This window comes from Nomascus leucogenys, chromosome 24 (genome assembly GCF_006542625.1).
Source record: "Nomascus leucogenys isolate Asia chromosome 24, Asia_NLE_v1, whole genome shotgun sequence".
NCBI classification, from domain to species: Eukaryota; Metazoa; Chordata; class Mammalia; order Primates; family Hylobatidae; genus Nomascus; species Nomascus leucogenys.
Window position 1 is genome coordinate 15,744,158 of NC_044404.1, and position 24,927 is coordinate 15,769,084.

General features: G+C 48.8%; 1 protein-coding gene across 2 annotated transcripts in view; it reads right to left on the reverse strand.

Moving 5' to 3' along the window:
- Positions 1 to 396: 396 nt before the first annotated feature.
- Positions 397 to 24,927, reverse strand: part of CASP9 (caspase 9) — a 32,711-nt gene continuing 8,180 nt past the window's right edge. The window contains exons 3-9 of one of the 2 annotated variants that reach the window (XM_003279950.4): positions 16,121 to 16,155; positions 15,146 to 15,322; positions 14,234 to 14,323; positions 12,851 to 12,998; positions 3,386 to 3,565; positions 2,013 to 2,122; positions 397 to 1,153 (exon numbers count right to left, since the gene is read on the reverse strand). In XM_003279950.4, the coding sequence (XP_003279998.1) occupies positions 1,061 to 1,153; positions 2,013 to 2,122; positions 3,386 to 3,565; positions 12,851 to 12,998; positions 14,234 to 14,323; positions 15,146 to 15,322; positions 16,121 to 16,155 (833 nt within the window). In that variant the 3' untranslated portion in view covers positions 397 to 1,060. The remainder of the gene's footprint in view (positions 1,154 to 2,012; positions 2,123 to 3,385; positions 3,566 to 12,850; positions 12,999 to 14,233; positions 14,324 to 15,145; positions 15,323 to 16,120; positions 16,156 to 24,927) is intronic. The other variant, XM_030805836.1, reaches the window with a different exon arrangement.

Consider the following 24,927-nt stretch of genomic DNA (forward strand, 5'->3'; position numbering starts at 1 on the left):
TCCGGGGGTGCTTCAGCAAGCAAGGCACATGGGAGGCACGGCTGGGACTCAGAGGACCCAGGTTCTGGCCAGGTCTCTTCTCTGGATAATTGTGTTCCCTTGGACAAGAGACCTAACCTCCCTGAGCACAGGGTTCTCACCCTTGTTGCCTTCCTGGGATGGGATAAGGATCAAGTGAAATAAGACATGAATAAATGGGGCTGGGTGCAGTGGTACACGCCTGTAGTTAGAGCTACTTGGGAGGGTCTCTTGAGCCCAGGAGTTGGAGACCAGCCTGGGCAACATAGCAAGACCCCAGAAAAACATGGGGAAATGTTTTGAAAAAAGCAAAAGTCTCTTTTGTAAGGAAGAAGAAAGAGTTGGAGCAAAATGAGGGAAGAAATACGCAAAAGAGAGTCCATATTTGCCTCAGATTTATTTTTTAAGATTAATGCAATATAGGAAAAATTAACAATTTTTAAAACTTCACTTAGAACTCATAGATTACAGCTGTTCAGACTCTAGTAGGCCCCAGCTTGCTGATCTATGATACTGGTTTGTGTGTAGCCAAAAATCCCTACAGACCAGTGGTTGTCAGGCGAGGAAAGTTTTATACCCCAGGACATATTTGGCAACACCTGAGAACATTTTTGTTTGGCACCACTCAGGAAGACGCGTTACTGGCATTGAGGTGAGGGACAGTGCTGAACATCCCACAATGCATAGGACAGCCTCACAGCAAAGGGTGACCTGGCCCCACATGTCAGTAGTGCAGAGGTTAATCCCTGCTCTAGAGAGAACACAGGGATCACGGGACACAAGTCACTAGCCCTGGACCAGCCACTGCTCAAGAGGCCACGTGCAATCCACGGCATTCATCTGTCCCTCTTCCTCCACTGTTCAGCACTTGTCGCCAATCTGGAAGCTGCTAAGAGCCTGTCTGTCACTGGCAGAAAAAGAGCAGACCCTGTGCCAGCTGCAAAGTCCTTGAGTTGCAGGAAAGTCCAGGCCTCAGCCACTTTCAGGCCTGGGACAGGAAGGCTTTGGAGTGCAAGATAAGGCAGGGTGAGGGGCCCTGGCCTTATGACGTTTTAAAGAAAAGTTTTTTCCGGAGGAAGTTAAAGCAACCAGGCATCTGTTTATAAATCCCTTTCACCGAAACAGCATTAGCGACCTATAAGACATGACCATGGAGAGCTCTGTGAGTTCAGTTCTCTGGACTGAAGGAAGAATTCAAGAAGGGCTGGAGGGAATGTCCACTCAACTCGCACCTTAAAAACAGCTCAAACTGCAGCCTCTTTGAGCAGGAGGGCTTAAAGAACACGCACCTCAACTTCACCTTTAAAAAACTCAAAATTCAAAATTTCCAAATTCATAAAGTTCAAATCAGACTAAAACATTTGCAAGGAGTAAGCAGTGGCCCCAGCCCCGCAGCCCCTTCTCATGGCATGAATATCTGAGCAGAGCAGCAGGGGCCCACACGTGCTGCCTCCCCAAGGCAGCCACAAGGCTACGGGACCCTCAGAGGAAGCAACTGCTCTGAGTCAGGTTTCCATGGAGTAGGACTGGGCCTATCAGGCCACGCTTCCCTATCTGTTTCCTCACTGGGGCCTCCTGAGAAGGCGATGTACAAGGAGGGGTTCACAATTCTTGAGGGTCAAGAGTAGAAGACTACATGATGCTCACAGGGTACAGGGAGGGGCCCATGACCCGCCTTCAGGGTCTGGACAGAGCCATCCTGCGCTGGCACTGAGGACCAGCCCCATCAGTGGAGGAGCGGGAGGTGTCAACCTGGGGACCTTGGAGGAGACAGGGAAGGCAACTCTTTGAATAAAGGGCAAACGTCACCACAGGCAGGAATGCCTCTCATAAAGAGACACAAAAGTGCCGACTCCAAGGCTCAGAGGCAGGAGTCTACTACCTTTTACCCTTGGTTTGGGCCTGCCCTGCTCACCCCCAAAGCCCCAGCCCCAGGAGGACACGCCGCCCCCCAGCAGCCTCCCCTCTCCTCTGCAGAGGAAGGCAGCACTCACCCTGAGCAGGAGGGACTGCAGGTCTTCAGAGCGAGCCCACTGCTCAAAGATGTCGTCCAGGGTCTCAACATACCAGGAGCCACTCTTGGGGTCCCTCCAGGAAACAAAACCTTTGGAGGGAGGAGGGCTGAACACTGCTGGAGAGCCACCCCCCGCCGGCCCCGCCCCCCACCATCCCGGCCATGCACGCAGGCTCGGGAGCCCTCCAGACCTTGACTCCTGCATACATCCAGCAGGAGCAGCCTGGCCCCTGAGGCTCTGCCCTCATCATGATCTTATTTCACCCTCATGACCATCTCCTGAGTCTGGCTATGATTCCCGTTTTCTCAGCAAGGAAACCAAGCCTTGGAAAAGTCAAGTGACTCATCCAAGGCATAAGAAAGGAAGGAAACTGCTGGGCGCAGGGGCTCACACCTGCAATCCCAGCATTTTGGAAGGCCGAGGTGGGCAAATCACTTGAGGTCAGGAGTTCCTGACCAGCCTGGCCAACATGGTGAAACCCCGTGTCTACTAAAAATACAAAAATTAGCTGGGTGTGGTGGCGCATGCCTGTAATCCCAGCTACTTAGGAGGCTGAGGCAGGAGAATTACTTCAACCCGGGAGGTGGAGGTTGCAGTGAGCTGAGATCGCACCACTGCACTCCAGCCTGGGCGACAGGGCAAGACTCCATCTCAAAAAAAAAAAAAAAAAAAAAAAAGGCCTGGCGCGGTGGCTCACGCCTGTAACCCCAGCACTTTGGGAGGCCGAGGCAGGTGGATCACGAGGTCAGGAGATCGAGACCATCCTGGCTAACACGGTGAAACCCCATCTCTACTAAAAATACAAAAAATTAGCCAGGCGTGGTGGCAGGTGCTTGTAGTCCCAGCTACTCAGGAGGCTGAGGCAGGAGAATGGCGTGAACCTGGGAGGCAGAGCTTTCAGTGAGCCAAGATCATGCTACTGCACTCCAGCCTGGGCGACAGAGCGAGACTCTGACTAAAAAAAAAGGAAGGAAACTACTGCTTGCTGCACCTGCTACGTGCCACGCACTGTGCTCAGTGACGTGCCAGCCACCTTGTTTAATCCCCATGGCAACCCCTGAGGCATGATTCCTATTCCCCTGCTAAAGATGCGAAGGCAGAGGCAGGGTCAGGCAGAGGAGAGGCAAGGGAGGCACAGGAACCCAAGGGTGCAGGCCTCCTTGCTGTGCGCATCCTTGCCCGCTCAGCCTGAGCCGAAGCTCAGAGAGGAGAAGTAACTTGCTCAGGGTCACAGAGGGGCAAAAGACAGAACCAGGACTCATACCCTGGTCTTTTCTCTCACCACACAGCTGCCTCTAGGGCAGACGGGAAGACCCACTGGCTGCGAGGACGAGCCCTTCTGATGTGCTGACCTGGGAAAGTAGAGTAGGACACAAAGATGTCACTGGGTGTGGGCAAACTAGATATGGCGTCCAGCTGGTCGAAGGTCCTCAAACCTTCCTGGAACGGCATGGCGTCTGGCTCAGGGTTACTGCCAGGGGACTCATCTTCAGGGGAAGTGGAGGCCACCTCAAACCCATGGTCTTTCTGCTCTGCAGGAAGCAGAAACAAACACCCCTTGTCATTGAAATACACAGACAAGGATGGTTCAACATATGAAAGTCGGTATAATATACTACATTAACAGTGTGAAAGGAAAATAAATCTTGGGACCCCAAACTCATTAAGCCAAACGGAAAAGTCAAGCTGGGAACTGGGTCACACAAACCTGCCTCCCTGTTTTGGTTCCTAAATAAGATGGCTACAAGATGAAAAGCTACACACCTCTCTCATATTTTGCCCACAAGGAAATTCCTGGTGAGCTCCAAGATAGTTGTCTTGGAGCTCATGGCAATGTAAATGGATAGCTTATCTTTACAGAGGCATCACCCCTCTGCCCACCTGGCACAAATGCGTATCTGATTATTCCCCTGCCCAATTTGTCTTTGTTATCTTATGTAAAAATGCAGGTTCCCTGCATTTTCCCCTGCCCTATGTTACCTTAATGTAAAAATGCAAATTCACTGAGCCAGACAAAGGCATGAATGACTATTTTTTCCCTACCCTGCTCTTACATGAAAACTGTGTACTTCTCAATATCCCGCCCTTTTCCCTTTAAATTTGGAACCCTAAAATTCATGTTCGGAGAAAGGCATAGACCTGTCTCCTGGGCACGCGTCCTTAACTTTGGCAAAAGAAACTTCTTAAATTGACTGAGACCTGTCTCAGATTTTTGGGGTTCATAAGAGAATGAAAAAAACCTTACATCATCAACTCAATTGATGCAGAAAAAAGCACATGACAAAATTCAACAAGCTTTCATGATAAAAACAGTCAACAAACTCAGAATAGAAGGAAACTACCTCAACATAATAAAAGCCATATATGAAAAACCCACAGCAAACATTATACTCAATGGTGAAAGACTGAAACCTTTTTCTATAAGATCAGGAAGAAGGCAAGAATTCCTGCTTTTGCCACTTCTATTCAACACATTACTAGAAGTTAATAGAGCAAGGAGGCAAGAAAAAGAAAAGACATTCAAATTGGAAAGAAGGAGTAAAATTATCTCTACTCACAGAGGGTATGATTTTATATGCAGAAAACCCTAAAGATTAAACACTATTAGAACAAATAAAATTAGCATATTAGCAGGATACGAAGCCAACCACAAAAAATACTTCCATTTCTATACACTAACAATGAACAATCAGAAAAAGAAATTACAAAAATGGTTCCATTGACAATAGCATCAAAAATAATAAAATAGTTAGAAATTAACTTAACCAAGATGAAAGACTTGTAAAATGAAAACTACAAAACATTGCTGAAAGAAATTAAAGAAGGCTGGACGCCATGGCTCAAGCCTGTAATCTCAACACTTTGGGAGGCTGAGGCAGGTGGATCCCTTGAGCCCAGGAGTTCCAGACCAGCAAAACCTCATCTCTACACATAATAAAAAATTTAGCCAGGTGTGGTGGCACATGCCTGTGGTCCCAGCTACTCGTGAGGCTGAGGTGGGAGAACCACTTGAGTCCAAGCAGTTGAGGATGCAGTGTGCCGTGATCGCGCCACTGCACTTCAGCCTGGGTGACAAAGCAAGACCCAGTCTCAAAAAAGAAAAAGAGCTGGGCACAGTGGCTCACCCCTGTAATCCCAGCACTTTGGGAGGCCAAGACGGGCAGATCACCTGAGGTCAGGAGTTTGAAACAAGCCTGGCCAACATAGTAAAACCCCATCTCTACTAAAAAATACAAAAATTACCCAGGCGTGGTGGTGGGCACCTGTAATCCCAGCTACTTGGGAGGCAGAAGCAGGAAAATCGCTTGAATCCAGGAGGTGGAGGTTGCAGTGAGTCAAGATCATGCCACTGCACTCCAGCCTGGGCAACAGAGCAGGACTCCATCAAAAAAAAAAAGAAAAAGAAAAAGAAAGAAAAGGAAAGGAAAGGAAAGAAAAGAAAAGAAAGATAAAAGAAAAGGAAGAAAGAAAGAAAAAGAGAAAGAAAGAAGACAGAAAAAGAAAGAAAGAAAGAAAAAGAAAGAAAAAAAAAAAAAGAAAGAAAGAAAAACAAGATATAGGCCAGGCACAGTGGCTCATGCCTGTAATCCCAGCACTTTGGGAGACCGAGGCTGGTGGATCACTAGGTCAGGAGATTGAGACCATCCTGGCCAACACGGTGAAACCCCGTCTCTACTAAAAATACAAAAATTAGCTGGGCATGGTGGCGAGTGCCTGTAATCCCAGCTACTCAGGAGGTTGAGGCAGGAGAATTGCTTGAACCAGGGAGTCAGAGGTTGCAGTGAGCCGAGATGGTGCCATAGCCCTCCAGTCTGACAACAGAGCCAGGCTCTGTATCAAAAAAAAAAAAAAAGATATAAATAAATGGAAATATATCCTATGTTCATGGATTAGAAAACTTAAAGATCTCAATACTACCCAAAGCAATCTATAGATTAAATGCAACCCCTATCAAAATCCCAATGATGTTTTTTGCAGAAATAAAATCTATCCTAAAATCCACACGAGAATCTCAAGGGACCCCAAATAGACAAAACAATCTGGAAAAAGAGCAAAATTGGAGGACTCACACTTTCTGATTTCAAAACTTACTACAAAGCTACAGTAATCAAAACAGTATGGTACTGGCATAAAGACAGACATAGGTCAGTGTCATTGAATAGAGCCTAGACATGTACCCCCACATGCATGGTCAAATGAATTTTGAAAAGGGTGGCAGGACCATTCAGTGGGGAGAGGGCAGTGGTTTTTTGTTTTGTTTTGTTTTGTTTTGGGGGATTGTTTTTTGTTTTTGTTTTTGTTTTTTGAGAGAGTCTCATTCTGTCACCCAGGCTGGAGTGCAGTGGTACAATCACAGCTCACTGCAGCCTTGACCTCCCAGGCTCAAGTGATCCCCCCACCTCAGCCTCTCAAGTAGCTGGGACTACAGGTGCCACCACACCCAGTTAATTTTTGTATTTTTTGTAGAGACAGGATCTTGCCATGTTGCCCAGGCTGGTCTCAAACTCCTGGCCTCAAGCAATCTGTCTGCCTTGGCCTCCCAAAGTGCTGGGATTACAGGTATTTTTTTTTTTAAGAGACACACTTTTGCTCTGTTGCCCAGATTGAAGTGGCATGATCTTAGCTCACTCCAGCCTCAAACTCCTAAGCTCAAGCAATCATCCCAAAAAAATGGTTAAGATAGTAAATTTTATATGTATTTTGCCACAATTTTTAAAAAGCTATATAAAACTTGTCTTTTCTTAGAAATATAGTTGAGGAAACTGTCCACTATATCATAGGCACTCACTCAAACCCTTTACTCAGGCTGTCAAGGTCACAGTGTCCCCTTTAAGACAACCAAGGGAGGAAATGTGTCTGGGGTCCCTATTCCTGACTTCTGTCTTGCAAATACCAGATATAGAACTATAGAACACCAGATTCCATGGATCTTGAAAGTGATCTTTTTTTTTTTTTTTTTGAGACAGAGTCTTGCTCTGTCATCCAGGGTGGAGTGCAGTGGCGCGATGGCTCACTGCAAGCTTCGCCTCCTGGGTTCAAGCAATTCTCCTGTCTCAGCCTCCCAAGTAGCTGGGACTACAGGCATGTGCCACCACACCTGGCTAATTTGTTGTAGAGATGGGGTTTCACCGTGTTAGCCAGGATGGTCTTGATCTCCTGACCTTGTGATCTGCCCGCCTCGGCCCCCAAAGTGCTGGGATGAAAGGCATAAGCCACCGCCCCTGGCCAGTGATCTTATTTCCAATGGTGGCTGGAAAGCATAAAAAATGCGCAGGCCACCTCTAGCAAGTAGCTATCACTATTCTATTTTATGTAATTAGGCAACTGAGACTCAGAAAAATTAAGGGGTTTCCCCCCAGACAGAGGCTGACTGGGACTTTGACCTACCTCATTTTTGAGTCTACTATTACCAATGGCTGGGATTTTTCCATGTTTCTTTACATCTGCAAAGTGATTTTATCTCTAAAATCAGTCATTGTATACCTTAAATTTTTAATTCACTTGTACATTAGAGAACTGTAGAAAGCTGCATGACATCCTAGATGTATTTTTGGAATCCAAACTTTTACTTTTCTTCTCTCCTTGTGTTCCCTATTTTGTCCTAGTGTTATCATTTGTACTTCCTGCACTATGGCAAATCCTTTTCTAGAACCAAAGAAGCCATCAGAAAAATACCAAATAGACACCAAGTCATGGGTAATGAAATCCATGGATATGTTTACACCTTCGAATCCAGTAATTTCCTAAGAAAATAATTCAAATGTGGTCAAAAGCTTTCTGTATGAAGACACCTGTGGTTGTGTGAGCCAAAAATTAGATATCACCCAAATGGCCGACATTAGGAAAATGGTTTAGTAAATTAGTGCATGTCATGAAAATGGCCCATTATAAAGCCATTTGAGCTAGTGATGATGAAGGCCATGGAGATCTGGGAACTGCTTAAGGGATAATGTTAGCTGAGAAAAGCAGACTGTGCTCGTGGGATGGAATCCAAAAGGAAGATGCAAAAATGAGACGGCTGTATTAGCTTATAACATTCTGAATGATTTTTTTTTTTAGGTTGCCATATTTTTTGTTTTTTCTATTTTAAAATCTAGACTCCCCAAAGGCAGTGCCAAGCTTGGAAAACCGAGAGGTCCTGGCAGGACGTGTGCCCCACATGGCTCAGCTACAGAGCCACTGAAGTGGAGACACTGAGGGAGGTCTTCCGGGATGAGGTCTTCTGCAGTAGGGCTCATGGTGGGTGAGATAAGGCAGAGCACAGAGGGCTACTCAGGAAAGAAGGCATCTAACAAGAGCTTTGGTTAAAATATATATATATGTAACTATGTATATATACTGCAGAAAAAAAAAAGAGAATTTTTTTTAAAAAATAGGCTGAAGTTGGAGTAGGAGTGGTCCAGAGGGTCCCCTGCGAAAACACTCCTGGAGAATGTGACTGTGATCCAGGCCCTGACGCCATCAGGGAGAACAGTCCTGGTGAGAGACACAGCAAGTGCTGTGGCTGCAACGCAGACAGGTTTGCATGGCTGGATGTATGTGACTGAGGGAAGTCACGGTTCACCCAGAGGAGCTGGGGGCCCATCTGGCAGCGACAGAGGTGGTTCTGGCAACCCCATAATAGTAACACCAAAATCTATTGACCTCTTACCCCACACAGCTAAAGCTCAGAAACGATTGGTCATTGGTATTCTCCCAGCTGATGTGAGGGGCACGGAATTCTGCCCCATGCTTATTTGCCTCTTAACTATCTTGCTGCTTCTCACGGAGGCCCCCAGCCTCCAAAGGGGGGGCCTCTTTGATCTGTGACGCCATATTTTTCTCTAGATTTCATGGTTCATCACTTTTGGTTGTTTTCTTGGTAGAGATTCCGGAATCTGCCCCAGGTATCTGGGAATGACATGAAGCAGCACAGCAAGGAGGCCTGAGGCATGAATGTGACTGCCTGGCAGCCTGCGGGGTCAGGGGGACGCCTAAGCAGGGGATGCCGTAAGAATGGCCAGAAGAGACAGGGTGAGCAGAGAGGCTGAGAAGAGACAACAGATCAGAGCAGGGGGTGTGGGGGAAAAGAAAGAGGGGGTCAGGCGGGGTGAAGAGACAGGGTGAGCAGAGAGGCTGAGAAGAGACAACAGATCAGAGCAGGGGGTGTGGGGGAAAAGAAAGAGTGGGTCAGGCGGGGTGCTAAGGCAGCTCCGTTCCGTGTCAGCCTCAGCCCACAAATCTGATGTGAAGGCCTTGCCTAGGGTGTTCTGCATTGTATGCATGGCTTGGTTCTTAGAGAGCCTCGGTTCTTAGAGAGCCTCATTAATGCAAAACTCCCCTTAAGGCAGGACTCATTCCCCACAAGAATAAATATACAGTAGGAGGAGGAGATATTCCCTCCGCACAGAAAATCCACAACCACTGCAGCATATTGTCATTGCTTTCTGCCTTCTCAGCCCGATCTCTCAAATCCCAGAGGGGTCACCCCAAAATTGACGGCTCAGCCTCAGAGAGGCAGCCACTTGGTTGCCTATTACGCTGACGTTGCACACCAAAGTTATCGACTTTAAGGCACATTTTTCAGCCCTGGTGCTGTTACCTCCTAATGAAGGGGTGGATGACATGTTGGAAGGTTTTAAAATTATTATTTAAAAATGATTTTTAAATTATTACAATAGTGAGTTATAAAATAGCAATAGAAGAGTCCTCAAAACCCAGGACAGGTGTTCTGATGCATGTAAACAGACACTTCACCAGGCACTAGTGAAGAACGGGGACCTATTTCTGCTCTCAGCTGATGTGGCGCCACCATGTGGTAACAGCGTTAAGCATCAGGTCACGCAGCCTGCGGAGGCAAAGCAAGGACCCGACTCCAAAGGGATATCTTAATCACTGCATGCTGGCTTTGAAAGCTTGCTGTTTTCTGTGAGTTTTGTTTTAATGATGGAAATCTACATTATGCCAAATTTGGCTCATAGTTTTTTTTTATTTTTTATTTTTTTAGAGACAGGTGACAGACTGGCTCTGACACCCAGGCCGGAGTGCAATAGTGCAAACATGGCTCACTGTAGCCTCGACCTCCAGGGCTCAAGCCATCTTCCTGCCTAAACATTCCAAGTAGCTGGGACCATAGGCACACACCACCACGCCTGGCTAATGTTTTAAAATTTGTTATAGAGACTGGTCTCAAACTCCTCGTCTCAAGAGATCCTCCCACCTCGGCCTCCCAAACTGTTGGGATTACAGGCGTGAACCACCACAGATGCTTTTATATGGTTCTCCTTTAAATTCAAATTAGAATCCACATGAGACGCAACCAGACTGTGGGTTCTGTGCCAGGCTGGGGGCCTGGCTGCAGAGTAGGCCTGGCCCTCCCCTCAGAGCTGACCAGGGGATAAACCCATCTCAATACAATGAGACAGTGCTATGGTAGGGGAGGGACAGAGGCTGCAGAAGCACAAAGGCCAGCTAACCCTGACTTCGGCCAAGAAAGGGAGTGTTTAGGGAAGTGACAATAAATTGTAACCAGCAGGATGGACGATTAAGAGTCAGCCAGGTGCCAGGCACGGTGGCTCATGCCTGTTATCCCAGCACTTTGGGAGGCGGAGGTGGGAGTATCACTTGAGCCCAACAGTTCAAGACTAACCTGGGCAATATAGTGAGACCCCCATCTCTAAAACAAAATAAGTAAAAATGAATTTTAAAGAAAGAGTTAGCCAGGGGAGCAGGTAGAAGAGCAAGCAAGAGCCTGGACATCCTGCGATGGCTGGGCCATGCTGGGGACTCGGAGCATGACAGGCTGGGGGAGGTGAAGTGGCAGGGGCCAGGTTACCAAAGGCCTTGGAAGCCCTGCTACCGAGTCCTAAGAGTGACAGCAGATATTCACGTGACAAAGGCCTTCCCTGGTGTTGAGATTGAGACTGGATGGGGCATGGGAGGAGCACAAGACCTGCTAACTGTCCAGAAAGCAGGTATGCCCGCTCAGCCTGCATTCCTAATTCCCTTGCCCTTTTTTGTCTTTCATTTGATTCATAGGAGAAAGAGGGACCGCAGGCTCCAAAGGAAGAGCACTGCTGGACCACATACTGTGGATAAAACAGGAGGTGAGGCAGAGCAGGGTTTCTACAGCCCCGAGAGTGGCAGCCTTCCTCACTTCCTGTTACTGTTGTCCTGAGGGAACTGTGCTGGCGAGAGCGGGGTGGGGGACTCTTATGTGACACTGGGTCCTCCGGGGTGGGAGTGGGGGGTAGTCTAGGTTTTCGGTTATTAAAATGAACCAGTCACTGTATACACACCAATTAGTGCATTAAATATTATTAAAGTTGCCCAGGCACAGTGGCTCACGCTTGTAATCCCAGCACTTTGGGAGGCCAAAGTGGGCAGATTGCTTGAAGCCAGGAGTTCAAGACCAGCCTGGGCAACATGGCAAAACCCTGTCTCTACAAAAAAAAATATAGAAAAATTAGCTGGGTGTGGTAGTGTGCACCTGTAGCCCCAGCTACTCAGGAGGCTGAGGTGGGAGGATCACCTGAGCTTGGGAGTGGGTTCTGTTATTTTCCCCATTTTCTGAGCTGTCTAGAGATGAACTGGCCCAGGGTCGTGTGATAGATAGGTCAGTAGCCAATTCAGGGTTAATCAAGTGTTCTCAATCACTTGTGGTCAAGTCATGGGCATGGGTCATGACAGTGACTTAATACAGTTCACGTCAAATTATAAATTCCAGGAGACTGAAACTCTGTTTTTCCCCTATCCCCACCCAGCACCTAACACACAGCCTGGTATGTACAGCTGGGGCTCAATAAACACTTACTGGATGAATGATGTGACCAGAGGCTGCTCTCCTAGGTAGCCTCCACCCAACTCTGCCAACATGGAATAGGGATGGGGCAGTTGGATGTGCACAGGAGAAATATACAACAGGTGCCCATGTCACAGCTGGACAAGCTGGACAGTGCTATGGTATAACAGTGCTCACTTCTCTGGCAGATCAGGCTGGAGGCAAGGAACTGATATAACTTCTGAATGTCCCAGTCCGTGGAGAGCCTAGGGCAGAGGGGACTCCCTGGGACAGAATTTCTAGTGCTCCCTGATATTCCTGTCATGACCCACAAACTAGGAACCCCATGTTTGTCTCTCTTCTCTCCTTTTTTATAAGAAAATCAGGTAACACTGTAATAGGAGTTAAGTTTAAAATCAGAGCATACAGCAAAACTACAAAGAATCCAAGTAATCGTTTAAAAAACAAAACAAAAATAGAGACAGGATCTCGCTGTGTTGCCCAGGCTGGACTCAAACTCCTGGCTCAAGCAATCCTCCTGCCTCGGCCTCCCAAAGTGTTGGGCATGAGACACTGCGCCCAGCCCAGGTCATCTTTAAATGTTCCTCGAACCCCCACAACTATGCTTTTGAAAATTCCAATATTTAAATTCTTTGGTTTCTCCATGCAGTTTAGCTGTGGCCACCCTTTCTCTGGGATAGTGGAAACGGGGTCTAGTTGATGTAGGTCAGGGGAATGGTGACAAGAAAAATAAAAAGAGGTTTCTCCTCTCTTTTCTGCTTTCTTTTTGCCAAGTCTTTGGAATTGAAGCTGCCAAAGTTACTCGAGCCCATGATGCCACTGTGCCATCAAACAGAAGACTCTGACCTCTACAAAGTAGACAGAGTGGGGCCTGCTCCAGCCAGGCAGAGGTGCTGCCAAAAAGGGACCATGTGTGGTACCCTCTGACTGCCTGGAGAGACCTCATGGGCCCTGTGAGGGGCAGGCTGGAGAAAGAAGCAGGTGGCGGCTCCCTCCCCACCAGACCCACCCAGAGGGAGGCCGAGGAGCTGCTTACCCCCACCACAGGCCTGGATGAAAAAGAGCTTGGGCTTCCCTCCCAGGCTGGGGCAGCTGGTCCCATTGAAGATGTTCACAATCTTCTCGACCGACACAGGGCATCCATCTGTGCCGTAGACAGCCCCTGGGAACTGCAGGTGGCTGGCCTAGAAGACCAAGAACCCTGGTTACAAAACCAAGAAGTTGGAGTAGGAATCCAACAGCCTGTTCAGAGGTTTTGTGGGAGCCAAGGATTCGGAAGGTCAAAGCCAGGGACACGAGGCTGATTGAGACAGAGCAGGTTGGTTCTGGAAAGACCCTGGTCAGCATCTGGAAAGATACCTTGACAACAAGGGGTCGCATGTCAAACTCACATGCCTCTAGGGGCCAGTGTGCCTGGAGAGTGCTGGCTGCAGCCTCTAGACCAGTGGTTCTCAAAGTTTGGCCCCTGCAGCAGCGGCATCAATATCGCTTGGGAATTTGTAAGAAATGCGATTCCTGGGCTCCACCCAGACCTCCTAATCAGCAGTCTGGTCCTCCAGGCCCCTCTGACTGAGGCAGCTCCACGCTGAGAGTGGCTGCTTTAAATCAGTTCAGCTCAGACCTCAAGTGCATGGAAATCACCTAGAAACCTTGTTGCTGGGTGGACTCGGAATGGAGAGGTCCAGGGTAGGGCCTGGGAGTCCACATTCCTCACGAGCTCTAGGGACCACATTATGAGGGAAATGACCAAAGGGAAAGCCCTGCCCAGCCACAGGCTGGATGGAGTTTTACTGGCTGAGGATGCTGGCCTCGTCAGGCCAGACCTTTGCGGTTTGTCAAGAGAAACTAGAAATCCTGATTTTTATGTGAAATTTGCCAGTTTTCAAAACACCATGCAGACCACAGGGGGACTCCAGGCCCCAGCTTGTAACTGTGATCTGTCCAACTCCTCAACTTAAAAGATGAGGAAACTGAGGCCCAGGAAGGGGTAAGGGCTTAATCACAATGACAAATACATAAGGGGCCAAACCCCCAGTGGGCCTGGTGTCCTGAGTCCCACCAGCAGCAAGGGGCCTGGGGCAATGCCTCACAGGACAGAGACAGGAGCTGAGACAACATGTGTGCTGTACCTGCCTCTGAACAAACTCTGGGGGCAGGAGCTTCGTGAGCAGACCTGGTCTCTGCCCTCCCTCTCCCAGAGGGCTTCTCCCAGGAACACCGACCTGCCCAGGACGGTGCAGCCAACTCCTCAGAGGACCACATGGCTCCCAAGAAAACAACGGGAGGTGGGCAGGGCCCCACAGCCCTTTTCCACAAAGCCAAGGGTGTTTTGGACACAGGAAGGGACATGGCCCCTGCACAGCCTCTTGGCACGGCCTTTACCCAATGCCTGCCCAAGGAGGAGAGGGAGGCTTCCTACCTGACAGCCGTGAGAGAGAATGACCACCACGCAGCAGTCCAGAGCACCGTGGTCCTGCCGCGCCAGTTCCAGCAAAGCCAGCACCATTTCCTACAAGAAAGGGCTGCAGGTGAGCCAGAAGCACCGATAGGTCTGGATGCAGACTGGGCCCTTCCTGACAATAAAAGGGCCCAGCCTGGCCAGGCATGGTGGTTCATGCCTGTAATCCCAGCACTTTGGGAGGCCAAGGCAGGTGGACCATTTGAGGTCAGGAGTTCGAGACCAGCCTGGCCAACGTGGTGAAACCCCCGTCTCTACTAAAAATACAAAAAAAAATTTAGCCAGGTGTAGTGGCACGCACCTGTAATCCCAGCTACTCAGGAGGCTGAGGCAGGAGAATTGCTTGAACCTGGGAGGTGGAGGTTGCAGTGAGCCGAGATCGTGCCACTGCACTCCAGCCTGGATGACAAAGTGGGACTCTGTGCCTCCGCCCCCCCCAAAAAAATAAAACAACAACAAAGGGCCCAGCCCAAAGGCCTGGGCAGAGCACTTTCTCGGCTTCCCAGGGCCAGTACCGAAGTGCTGACAGTCCCAGCAGTCGTAATAGCCACCGTTTTCAGGGAGAAGGTGCTATGCTTGGGCACTGTTCATCTAACCCCCAAAACAACCCAAGGAGGCAGGTACTATTCCTGCTTTCCAGACAAGGAAACTGAGGCACAGGAGGTCACACAGCAGGTGGCCGAGACAGCCAGTCCTCAAACCCAGACTTCTGCGTCTGAACTTGAACCTGTAGCAGCTGGGCCGTCCTACCTCCCATGGTCCTCCAGATGTAAGGACTTGCCTGGGGAGTCAGCTGGCTTTTGGAGTCCCTCGAAAGATACTTCCCCACCCGCTGCCCCCCACCCTGTCTCCCTCCACAGATAGTGAGTGTACCTTGGCAGTCAGGTCGCCCTTCACCTTCACCATGAAATGCAGCGAGGAGAAGCGGCGCCGCAACTTCTCACAGTCAATGTTGGAGCCAGTGCGGGTGCGGAGCCCGGACTCACGACAGAAGTTCACATTGTTGATAATGAGGCAGTGGCCACAGGGCTCCATGCTCAGGATGTAAGCCTGCCAGCACAGGGACCCACGTAAACCTGGGCTCTCCCCGCGCTCCCCAGGGGACAGTCTGGAGAGGTGGGAAGAAAACGGGGTCTGCCCTCCTGCACAAGGAGTAGCAGGGTCTCCACCTGGCATTCCAGGGCAAAAGAGAAGCAACTGCAGGAAAGACTAGCACTAGAAGGTACCCCCCCATCTTGGTATTAAGGGAAGGGAGCTGGTAACCTGGAAATCCAATAGCCATGAGCATTCATCTCAAAGGACCTCACGGGTCACCTAGGCCAGGGGTGTACCTGAGAACTCCGTCAGCAGAACCATGCCCAGGCCACCTGGAGGCACCCAAGGCTGCTCCCTCCCCAGGCTCAGTCTGCTTGTAATTCTCTCTCAAGGCAGCCTGTTCTTTTGTTGATGGTACTTATCACTATTTCTATTTATATACTCATTTGTCTAACTTCTCTCTCCCCTAAATGACTGATGGCTCCTTCCCAGGTGGCCCCAGCACAGAGCAGGGAGCCACACAATAAATACTTATGAATGAGAGAGTGGCGACTTGGTCTGGATCCCGATGCCCACCCCTTGTCAGGTCTGCCCTGCTTCTGCCACCAGCTTTGCAGATGAGGAAACGCAGGGTTGAACAATCTGCCCCAGCAGGTGCTGGGCCGGAGTCAGGGAGGCTGGGACCAGACCCCACTGCCCCGCTTAGGGTTGGGTTCCCTGGGCTCCTGACACACCTGCAGGGAAGGACCTGAGGGGTAGAGAGGGAAGGTCCCAGAGCCCGAGCTACTGGCCCCAAATTTCATGGAGACTCACCAAATCTGCATTTCCCCTCAAACTCTCAAGAGCACCTGAAGAGGCAGAGAAAGAGAGAAACATGAATGTTGGGGTACAGCAGAGGAGGGTTAAGGGGCTCTGTGAGGACAGCCCCCCAAGAACAGAGCAGCGAGAACTCAGACCCTCAGGCTCTGCTGGTGGGAGAGCCACCTTGGAGATCTGTTTAGAGGTTTCTAACAAAGTTAAACACACACCTACCCTCTGACAGCAAGTCCGCTCTCAGGTATATATCAAAGAGCAAGGAGTGCAAACGGGCACAAAAGACTTGGCCAAAATGTTCCCTGAGGCCTTATTCATCATGCCCCAACATGGAAACAACCAATCCAACAACAGTTTGGTAGATATATAAATTGTGATACAGCCACACAAGAGAACATTATACAGCCTAAAAAGGAATGAGCTACTGATGATACAGGAGACAGAAAGAAATTATTTAGGCAGATAGTGAGGGTAAAACAGTCCTCGGCAGAATTTCCCTTTTAACGAAACCCCCAAATCGTTTCTTTTTGTTTTTTTTAAGATGGAGTTTCACTCTTGTCGCCCAGGCAGGAGTGCAATGGCGCAATCTTGGCTCACTGCAAACTCCACCTCCCAGATTCAAGCAATTCTCCTGTCTCAGCCTCCCAAGTAGCTGGAATTACAGGCACCCACCACCATGCCCGGGTAATTTTTTTGTATTTTTAGTAGAGACGGGGTTTCACCATGTTGGCCAGTCTGGTCTCAAACTCCTGACCTCAGTTGATCCGCCCACCTCAGCCTCCCAAAGTGTTGAGATTACAGGCGTGAGCCCCTGCACCCAGCCTCAAATCATTTCTTTTCTAACAAAGAGCAGCCTGAAAAATCAAGCTGCAGACATAGATAAGCAAGCTGGAAGCTCACATGAGTGAATGCCAGCAGGTGTGCCAATAGAAAAGGGCTACCAGGGGGCCAGGTATATTCAACAAGGAGGCTCTATCTTCCCTTTTGTCACCACAAGTACAGTAAAGAAGTAGGCAACATGGCACTGGCCAGGTAGAGAACCCATCTGCATAATACAAGATTGGAGTGGGGATGGCCAGCTTTTCACACCATATGCAAATGGCACACCTAGCCCTAACCAGTTTTATGCATCCTATGCAAATGAAACACCTGGTCTGACCAATCTTTGTGTCCTATGTAAATCAGACACCATCTCCTCAGGCTCGCCTGTAAAACCCCTTGCATTTCATTGCAGAAGCAGCAACCCATTTCTCTGGGACCCCTCTCTCTGCAGCAGAGAGAGCTCTTCTCTTTCTTTCACCTATTATACTTCCACTCTGAACCTCACTGTATGTCCGTGTCCTAGTCTTCCGTGGCTGTGAAGACAATGAATCTTGGGTATTTACCTCAGATGAATGACGCCGATTCACTGATACATGCAACGCGGGATAGCCTTGAAAATGTGCTACATAAGGCCAGGTGCGGTGGTTCACGCCTATAATCCTGGCACTTTGGAAGGCCGAGGCGGGCAGATCACCTGAGGTCAGGAGTTCGAGACCAGCCTGGCCAACGTGGTGAAACCCCGTCTCTACTAAAAATACAAAAAATAAATAAATAAATAAATAAATACAAAAAAAAAATTAGCCAGGCAAGGGGGCAGGCACCTGTAATCCCAGCTACTCGGGAGGCTGAGGCAGGAGAATCGCTTGAACCTGGGAGGCAGAGGTTGCAGTGAGTCGAGATCACACCACTGCACTCTAGCCTGGGCAACAAGAACAAAACTCCATCTCAAAAGAAAAAAAAAAAAGCCAGACACCAGAGAGTATAGAAATGGTGTGGTCTCATTGAGAAGAAATTCCAGAGCAGAAAGAGGTGAGGGAAGCTCAGGAGAGCGGATGCTCACTGTCTGCAGAGTCCATAGGGGCCCCGCGCACAGCAGGTCCTCAGGAAATACTTGCAGAATGAATAAATGAATAAAAATGATTATTTTCCATCAATGTCAAAAGAGTTTTCATTTCCGTTAGCAAGAAGTTGACTGGCCACCAGCCTAAAAGGTTATGAGATGTTTTTTCTTTTTTTTGGAGACAGAGTCTCGCTCTGTAGCCCAGGCTGGAGTGCAGTGGTGTGATCTTGGCTCACTGCAACTTCTGCTTCCTGGGTTCAAGCGATTCTCCTGCTTCATTCAGCCTCCCAAGTAGCTGGGAGTACAGGCACCCGCACCACGCTTGGCTAATTTTTGTATTTTTAGTAGAGACGGGGTCTCACCATGCTAGCCAGGCTGGTCTCGAACTCCTGACCTCAGGTGATCCACCTGCCTCACCCTCCCAAAGTGCTGGGATTACAGGCGTGAGCCACCACACCCAGCCTACATTTTTTCTTTTTTAAACAAGGAGAATACAGTGGCCACCTCCAAGTTGCAGTGGAGCCCATACTCCTGCTCCAATAACAGTGCCATTCCTTGCTTACAGCAGGTCTGAACTATTCTGCCAGCTTAAAGGCCACAGCAGAAAAGCACTCACATCCCATTCACATCCCATTTTTAAAGTTAGAAATGGTTTTACCTACCCTGAAAATGCCTGTTCATCCACAGACTTAATTCTGAGAACATTTGCTCATTTCAAAAATTCCACTGCACCCCAAAAATATAACCACTATCCACTTCTGAGGAATTCACTCATTCCCCAAATTAGAAATATCTATTGATAAAGCAAAATGACTGCTCTCAAGAGGCCAAGGGCTACAGGGGCCCATGGAGGGAGCAAATCAACCAAGGGGTGCCCAAAGAAAGAGGGAGAGGAGACACTCCAGGCAGAGGCCCCGGCATGAGCAAAGGCAGGGAGGCTGCAAGAGCATGGCACATTCAGGGCCCCTCAAGTTGGGTGACATGGTCAGATACAAGGTGCATGAGACCAGTTTCTCCCGAAATGACCACTCCCATGGGGACAATAAACACACATGGCTAAGTGTGTGCAAAAGGATCAGTCTTCCAGCCTGAGTCACTGGGCATGTGCCCAGGTCTCCAGCACAAACAGAAGAGGGCAAGCACATCCTCTCTGCCACCCAAGGGAAGGAATGGGTTTCGTCCCTCCGAACCTATGCTGGAATCACCCCAGAAGTGGCAGCAGAAGAGTTCCCACAAGGGAGTGCCCCAAACTGTCCTAAGATGGGGCCAGTTGGGTTTCCAAAGAAAGAAGCAATAAATGCCAGGGCGATCTGGCCAAAGCAATCCTTGAGAGGGGGCAGCAAGAAAAAAAAACAGGTGTCTACCTAGGTTTGGTCCATAGTGAAAGGGTCAGGGTAAGGAGTTTATATGAGGGTTTAAGGAATTTGGCTCAGGGCCAGGGCCAGTTTCTTTCAGTGTTTTGGGTGATAACCTAGATACCTTTTTTTTTTTTTTGGAGATGGAGTCTCATTCTGTTGTCCAGGCTGGAATGCAGTGGTGCAATCTCAGCTCACTGCAAACTTTGCCTGCTGGGCTCAAGTTACCCTCCCACCTAAGCTATCCAAGTAGCTGGGACTACACCACCACACCTAGCTAATTTTTTTTTTTTTCGGAGTCCCGCTCTGTCACCCAGGCTGAAGTACAATGGCACAATATTGGCTCACTGAAACCTCTGCCTCCCAGGTTCAAACAATTCTCCTGCCTCAGCCTCCCAAGTAGCTGGGATTACAAGCACACACCACCGCACCCAGCTAATTTTTGCATTCTTAGTAGAGACAGGGTTTCATCATGTTGGCCAGGCTGGTCTCGAACTACTGGCCTCAAGTGACCCATCTGTCTTGGCCTCCCCAAGTGCTGGGATCACAGGCGTGAGCCACCGTGCCCGGCCTACCTACATACCTTTATCTATGCCTGAGAATGTTTAAGGCCCAGGTTTGGGCTCCGGTCTGCTGGGAAAAACCTGCAGCTGGCTGGATCACAGGGTAGTCAAAGCACTCTGTGATTTTCAATCAGGATACAGAAAGAAAGAGGGGAACTGGGGGACCCTACAGAAGGGAAGATGCCCTAGGACTGGCCCTCCCCAGCCCTTGGCAATTTAGAAATCACAGAAGGAAGCAGAGCTGACCAACGAGACCCAAGGCTCACTCAATAGGAGGCCCCATGTGAAGTCCCTCCACACACTGCCTCGCTTACTCCTCAGAGCAGGCCCTTCAGCACAGAAGTACTGGCACACATCCCCATTTGCCAGAGGGGAATTGGGGGCTCAGAGACCCTGAGTTGTAATGGGAGGTGAGCACAGCCACCAGCCCCAGAGCAAAGGGACCAGGAAGTCAGGTAGGGCTGAAAAGCCAACTTCTACTTTCAAGAAAGTTCCAACCCAGGTAAGGCATGACCAGAGAAAGCCACTGATGGTTGAGTTCACAGGTCAACCTGACTAGATCACAGGGTACCCAGATATTTGGTTAAATATAACAGTATTTCTCGGTGTGCCTGTGAGAGTGTTTTGGGGATGAGAATGGGATTTGAATAGGTGGACAGAGTAAAGCAGATGGCCCTCCCCAGGAGGGTGGGCTGCGTCCAATCCGTCAAGGGCCTGAACAGAACGAAACAGTGGAGAACGGGAGAATTTGATCTCTCTCTGTCTCACTGCTTGAGCTGGGACATCAGTCTTCTCCTGCCTTTGGAATGGGACTTCTACCATTGGTGCTCCTGGATCTCAGGCCTTCAGACTCAGAGTGGAACTACACCACCAGCTTGCCTGGTCTCCAACTTGCAGATGGCAGATCTTGGAACTTCTCAGCCTCCATAATTGCATGAGCCAATTCCTTGTAATAAACATGTTTTTAGATAAAGATATATATATATAGATATATATATACACACACAAAAATGCATGTATCTTTCTATATATATCTATGTGTGTATGTGTGTATATGTATATATATAAAACAGAGGCCCAGAGACTCAACTACTTGTCCACTGTGACACGGCTGCTAAGTGTTGGAGATGGGCTTTGAACCCAAGTACCTCAGACTCACTCCATCACTGCCTCATAAAGGACAAATGGCTTGGCCAGGTACAGTGGGTCACACCTGTAATCCCACCACTTTGGGAGGCTGAGGCGGACGGATCACGAGGTCAGATCGAGACCATACTGGTTAACGCGGTGAAACCCCGTCTCTACCAAAAAAAATACAAAAAAATTAGCTGGGCATGGTGGCAGGTGCCTGTAGTCCCAGATACTCGGGAGGCTGAGGCGGGAGAATGGCATGAACCCAGGAGGCAGAGCTTGCAGTGAGCCGAGATCGCGCCACTGCACTCCAGCCTGGGCAACAGAGCAAGACTCCATCTCAAAAAAAAAAAAAAAGAAAAAAAAGAAAAAACAAATGGCTCATTCTCTTTCTTGTCTCTGTATTTGTGCCATTACTCATTAGGTCATGCAAATGTTTACTAAGTACCTGTTGAGTTCTAGGTGTTGGGGATGCAGCATTGAACAAAAGATGCTGTTTTTTTTTTTTTTTTTTTGAGACGGAGTCTCGCTCTGTCGCCCAGGCTGGAGTGCAGTGGCGCGATCTCGGCTCACTGCAAGCTCCGCCTCCCTGGTTCGCGCCATTCTCCTGCCTCAGCCTCTCCGAGTAGCTGGGACTACAGGCGCCCGCCACCATGCCCGGCTAGTTTTTTGTATTGTTAGTAGAGACGGGGTTTCACCGTGGTCTCGATCTCCTGACCTCGTGATCCGCCCGCCTCGGCCTCCCAAAGTGCTGGGATTACAAGCGTGAGCCACCGCGCCCGGCCAAAAGATGCTGTTTTATACACATACACACACCCCCTATTGGTTCTGTTTCTCTGGAGAATCATGAGAACACAGCCACCAACAGTTCTCCCAGCCCTCCCAGGCAGGAGGCCCTGGCTGGAACAAGCAGTTACACACAAGGCATCACGTCTGAAACTAAGAAAGTTCCTTCCATTCTGAAGGAAAAGGCATTTTCCTCTGAATATACAAAGACAAAGCCACTGTCTCTGGTGGGTCCCCTGATGATGCACCTCTAAAGCACCGTGTTCAGCTTCATAGCACTACCCCCAGCCGTGAATAAAGACCAAATTATGCAGACATGAATTGAGTATCTGCCCCTCTCCACCTGAAGGCAAGGACTGGGCATCCTTGTTCGAAGCTGCATCCTCAACACCTAGAACCCAACAGGTACTTAGTAAACATTTGCGTGAGCTAATGAGTAATGGCACAAATATAGGGACAAGAAAGAGAATGAGCCATTTGTTCTTCACGAGACAGTGATGGAGTGAGTCCGAGGTACTTGGGTTCAAATCCCAACTCCAACACTTAGCACCTGTGTCACAATGGGCAAGGAGCTCAGAGTCTCTGGGCCTCTGATTTCCCCATCTGTGTTACAGGATAATAGGAGCAATTACCAACCTCATAGGATTGTGACGACACCTCAAACGATTAATACATGTGAGGCACATAGAACAATACCCGACACACTTGACAACTCAATAAAACTGATGTGTCCACGTTATTATTCATTGACACTCATGCTCAATGAATATGTATGAGTGCGGTGTGTGTACTCAGCCCCACCACACTAAACCTTTGGGCCAGATTCTTCTTTATTGTGCAGAGCTACTCTGTACACTGTTGGGTTTTGGCAGCATCTCTGTCTACCCACTAGATGCCAGTAGCACCCACCCACCCTCAGCTATAACAACCAGATTTGTCTCTAGACATTGTCAAATGTCCCTTGGAGGTCGGGGAAAAATCGTTCCCAGTGTGAAACACTGACCTACAGCATCCTTTCCTGTATTCGCTTATTAAAGGCTCTGCTGCTGGCCCTATTCTTGCTCAGCCAGACCTTCCCATACATATGAATACACAGCTCCTCCTTTGTGGGTCGTCATGAAACCTACCTTGGGAAGCATTCCCATGCAGTGCTCAGGAGTCTAAGGCCCAGCACCTAAAAAGGACATCTCTCAGCAGCTCATGGAAAATGGGGCAGTCGCTCTATTAAGCCAGAAGACCTAGGCCCAAGTCCTAGCTCTGCACTGAAACTGACTTTGTGACTGTTGCTCTCAGAGCCCAGCTTCCTCCTCTGTAAGCAGCGTATAATGACAGACGGGCTTGCCCTGTCTACCACAGCACAGGGTGGTTTCGATGACCTGAAAAAACACTGTGTATACTACAAAGTGATATTCGCATTATTTAAAGTGACCTTGGGCCAGCCATGCTGGCTCATACCTATAATCCCAGCACTTTGGGAGGCTGAGGCGGGTGTATCACTTGAGGTCAGGAGTTCAAGACCAGCCTGGCCAACATGGGGAAACCCTGTCTCTATCAAAAAATACAAAAACTAGCCAGGCATGGTGGTGCGCCTGTAGTCTCAGCTACCCGGGAGGCTGAGGTGAGAGAATTGCTTGAACCTGGGAGGCAGAGGTTGCAGTGAGCCGAGATCACACCACCGCACTCCACCCTGGATGACAGAGTAAGACACTATCTCAAAAAATAATAATAATAAAGTAAAAAAAATTAAGTGATCTTACTATTGTTGTTGTTATTTACCCTTCAGAATTAAGCTCCTACTAGGAATAAATATTCACAACAAACAGGAAATAAAACACCTTCCAAAAAAATAGGAAGTTTCAAATTCTGACTGTTGGTCCTAAATGACTCACGTTGACATTTACCAGAACCAAATAACAACAGATGAGCTTTGTATTCTGCCTGCCTCCTTTACAGGATAGTAATGCATGGGCCAATTCCAGAACCAGTCTTCTTCCTTAGCTTCATACCCTCATCATGTTTGTCTGTTTTCCTGCTTTAGTGGATTGCCCAAAAATCACACTTATGCAGCAAGTACTCAATAATGTTCACTGTTACTATTATGAATATTAACTCTGATACCATGCAATGGTCCACCAGGCACCCATAAAATGGGAAGTGCTAGAGCTCCACACGCTGCCATAGGAACAAAGCCCCAGCTGAAAACAACCCACATGTCCATCAATAGGAAGATGGTTAAATAAATTGCAGATTATTCAGAACAGGAACTGCTGCCATCTAGAAATTAAAAAGAATGAACTACTGATATGCACAACAATATGAATGAGTTTTGTTGAATTTTTGTTGAAAGAAAACAGCACTTTTTACCCATCACACAGGAAAAAATGTCAATACTCACTGTTGGCAAGAATGTGGGGAGGTGGTCACCTTCACTCGCAATTGGTGAGATTATAAAATGACACAATTTGGGTCGGGCGCAGTGGCTCACACCTGTAATTCCAGCACTTTGGGAGGCCGAAGTGGGCAGATTACTGGAGCCCAGGAGTTTGAGGGCAGCCTGGGCAACATGGTGAGACCCCATCTCTACAAAAAATTTTAAAATTGGCCAGGCATGGGCTGGGAGTGGTGGCTCACGCCTGTAATCCCAGCACTTTGGGAGGCCAAGGCAGGCGGATCACTTGAGGCCAGGAGTTCAAGACCAGCCTTGGCAACATGGTGAAACCCTGTCTCTACTAAAAATACAAAAATTAGCCAGGCGTGGTGACGGGTGCCTGTAGTCCCAGCTACTCGGGAGGCTGAGGCAGGATAATTGCTTGAACCCGGGAGGTGGAGGCTGCAGTGAGCCAAGATTGCGCCACTGCACTCCAGCCTGGGTGACAAAGCGAGAATCCCTCTTAAAAAAAAAAAAAAAATTGGCCAGGGGTGATAACATGCACAGCTATCCAGGAGGCCGAGGTGGGAGGATTGCTTGAGCCCAGGAGATCAAGACCAGCCTGGGCCACATGGTGAGACCCCGTCTCTACAAAAAGTACAAAAAAATTAGCCAGGCCTGGTGGCGCACACAGCTACCTGGGAGGCTGAGGGAGAGGACTG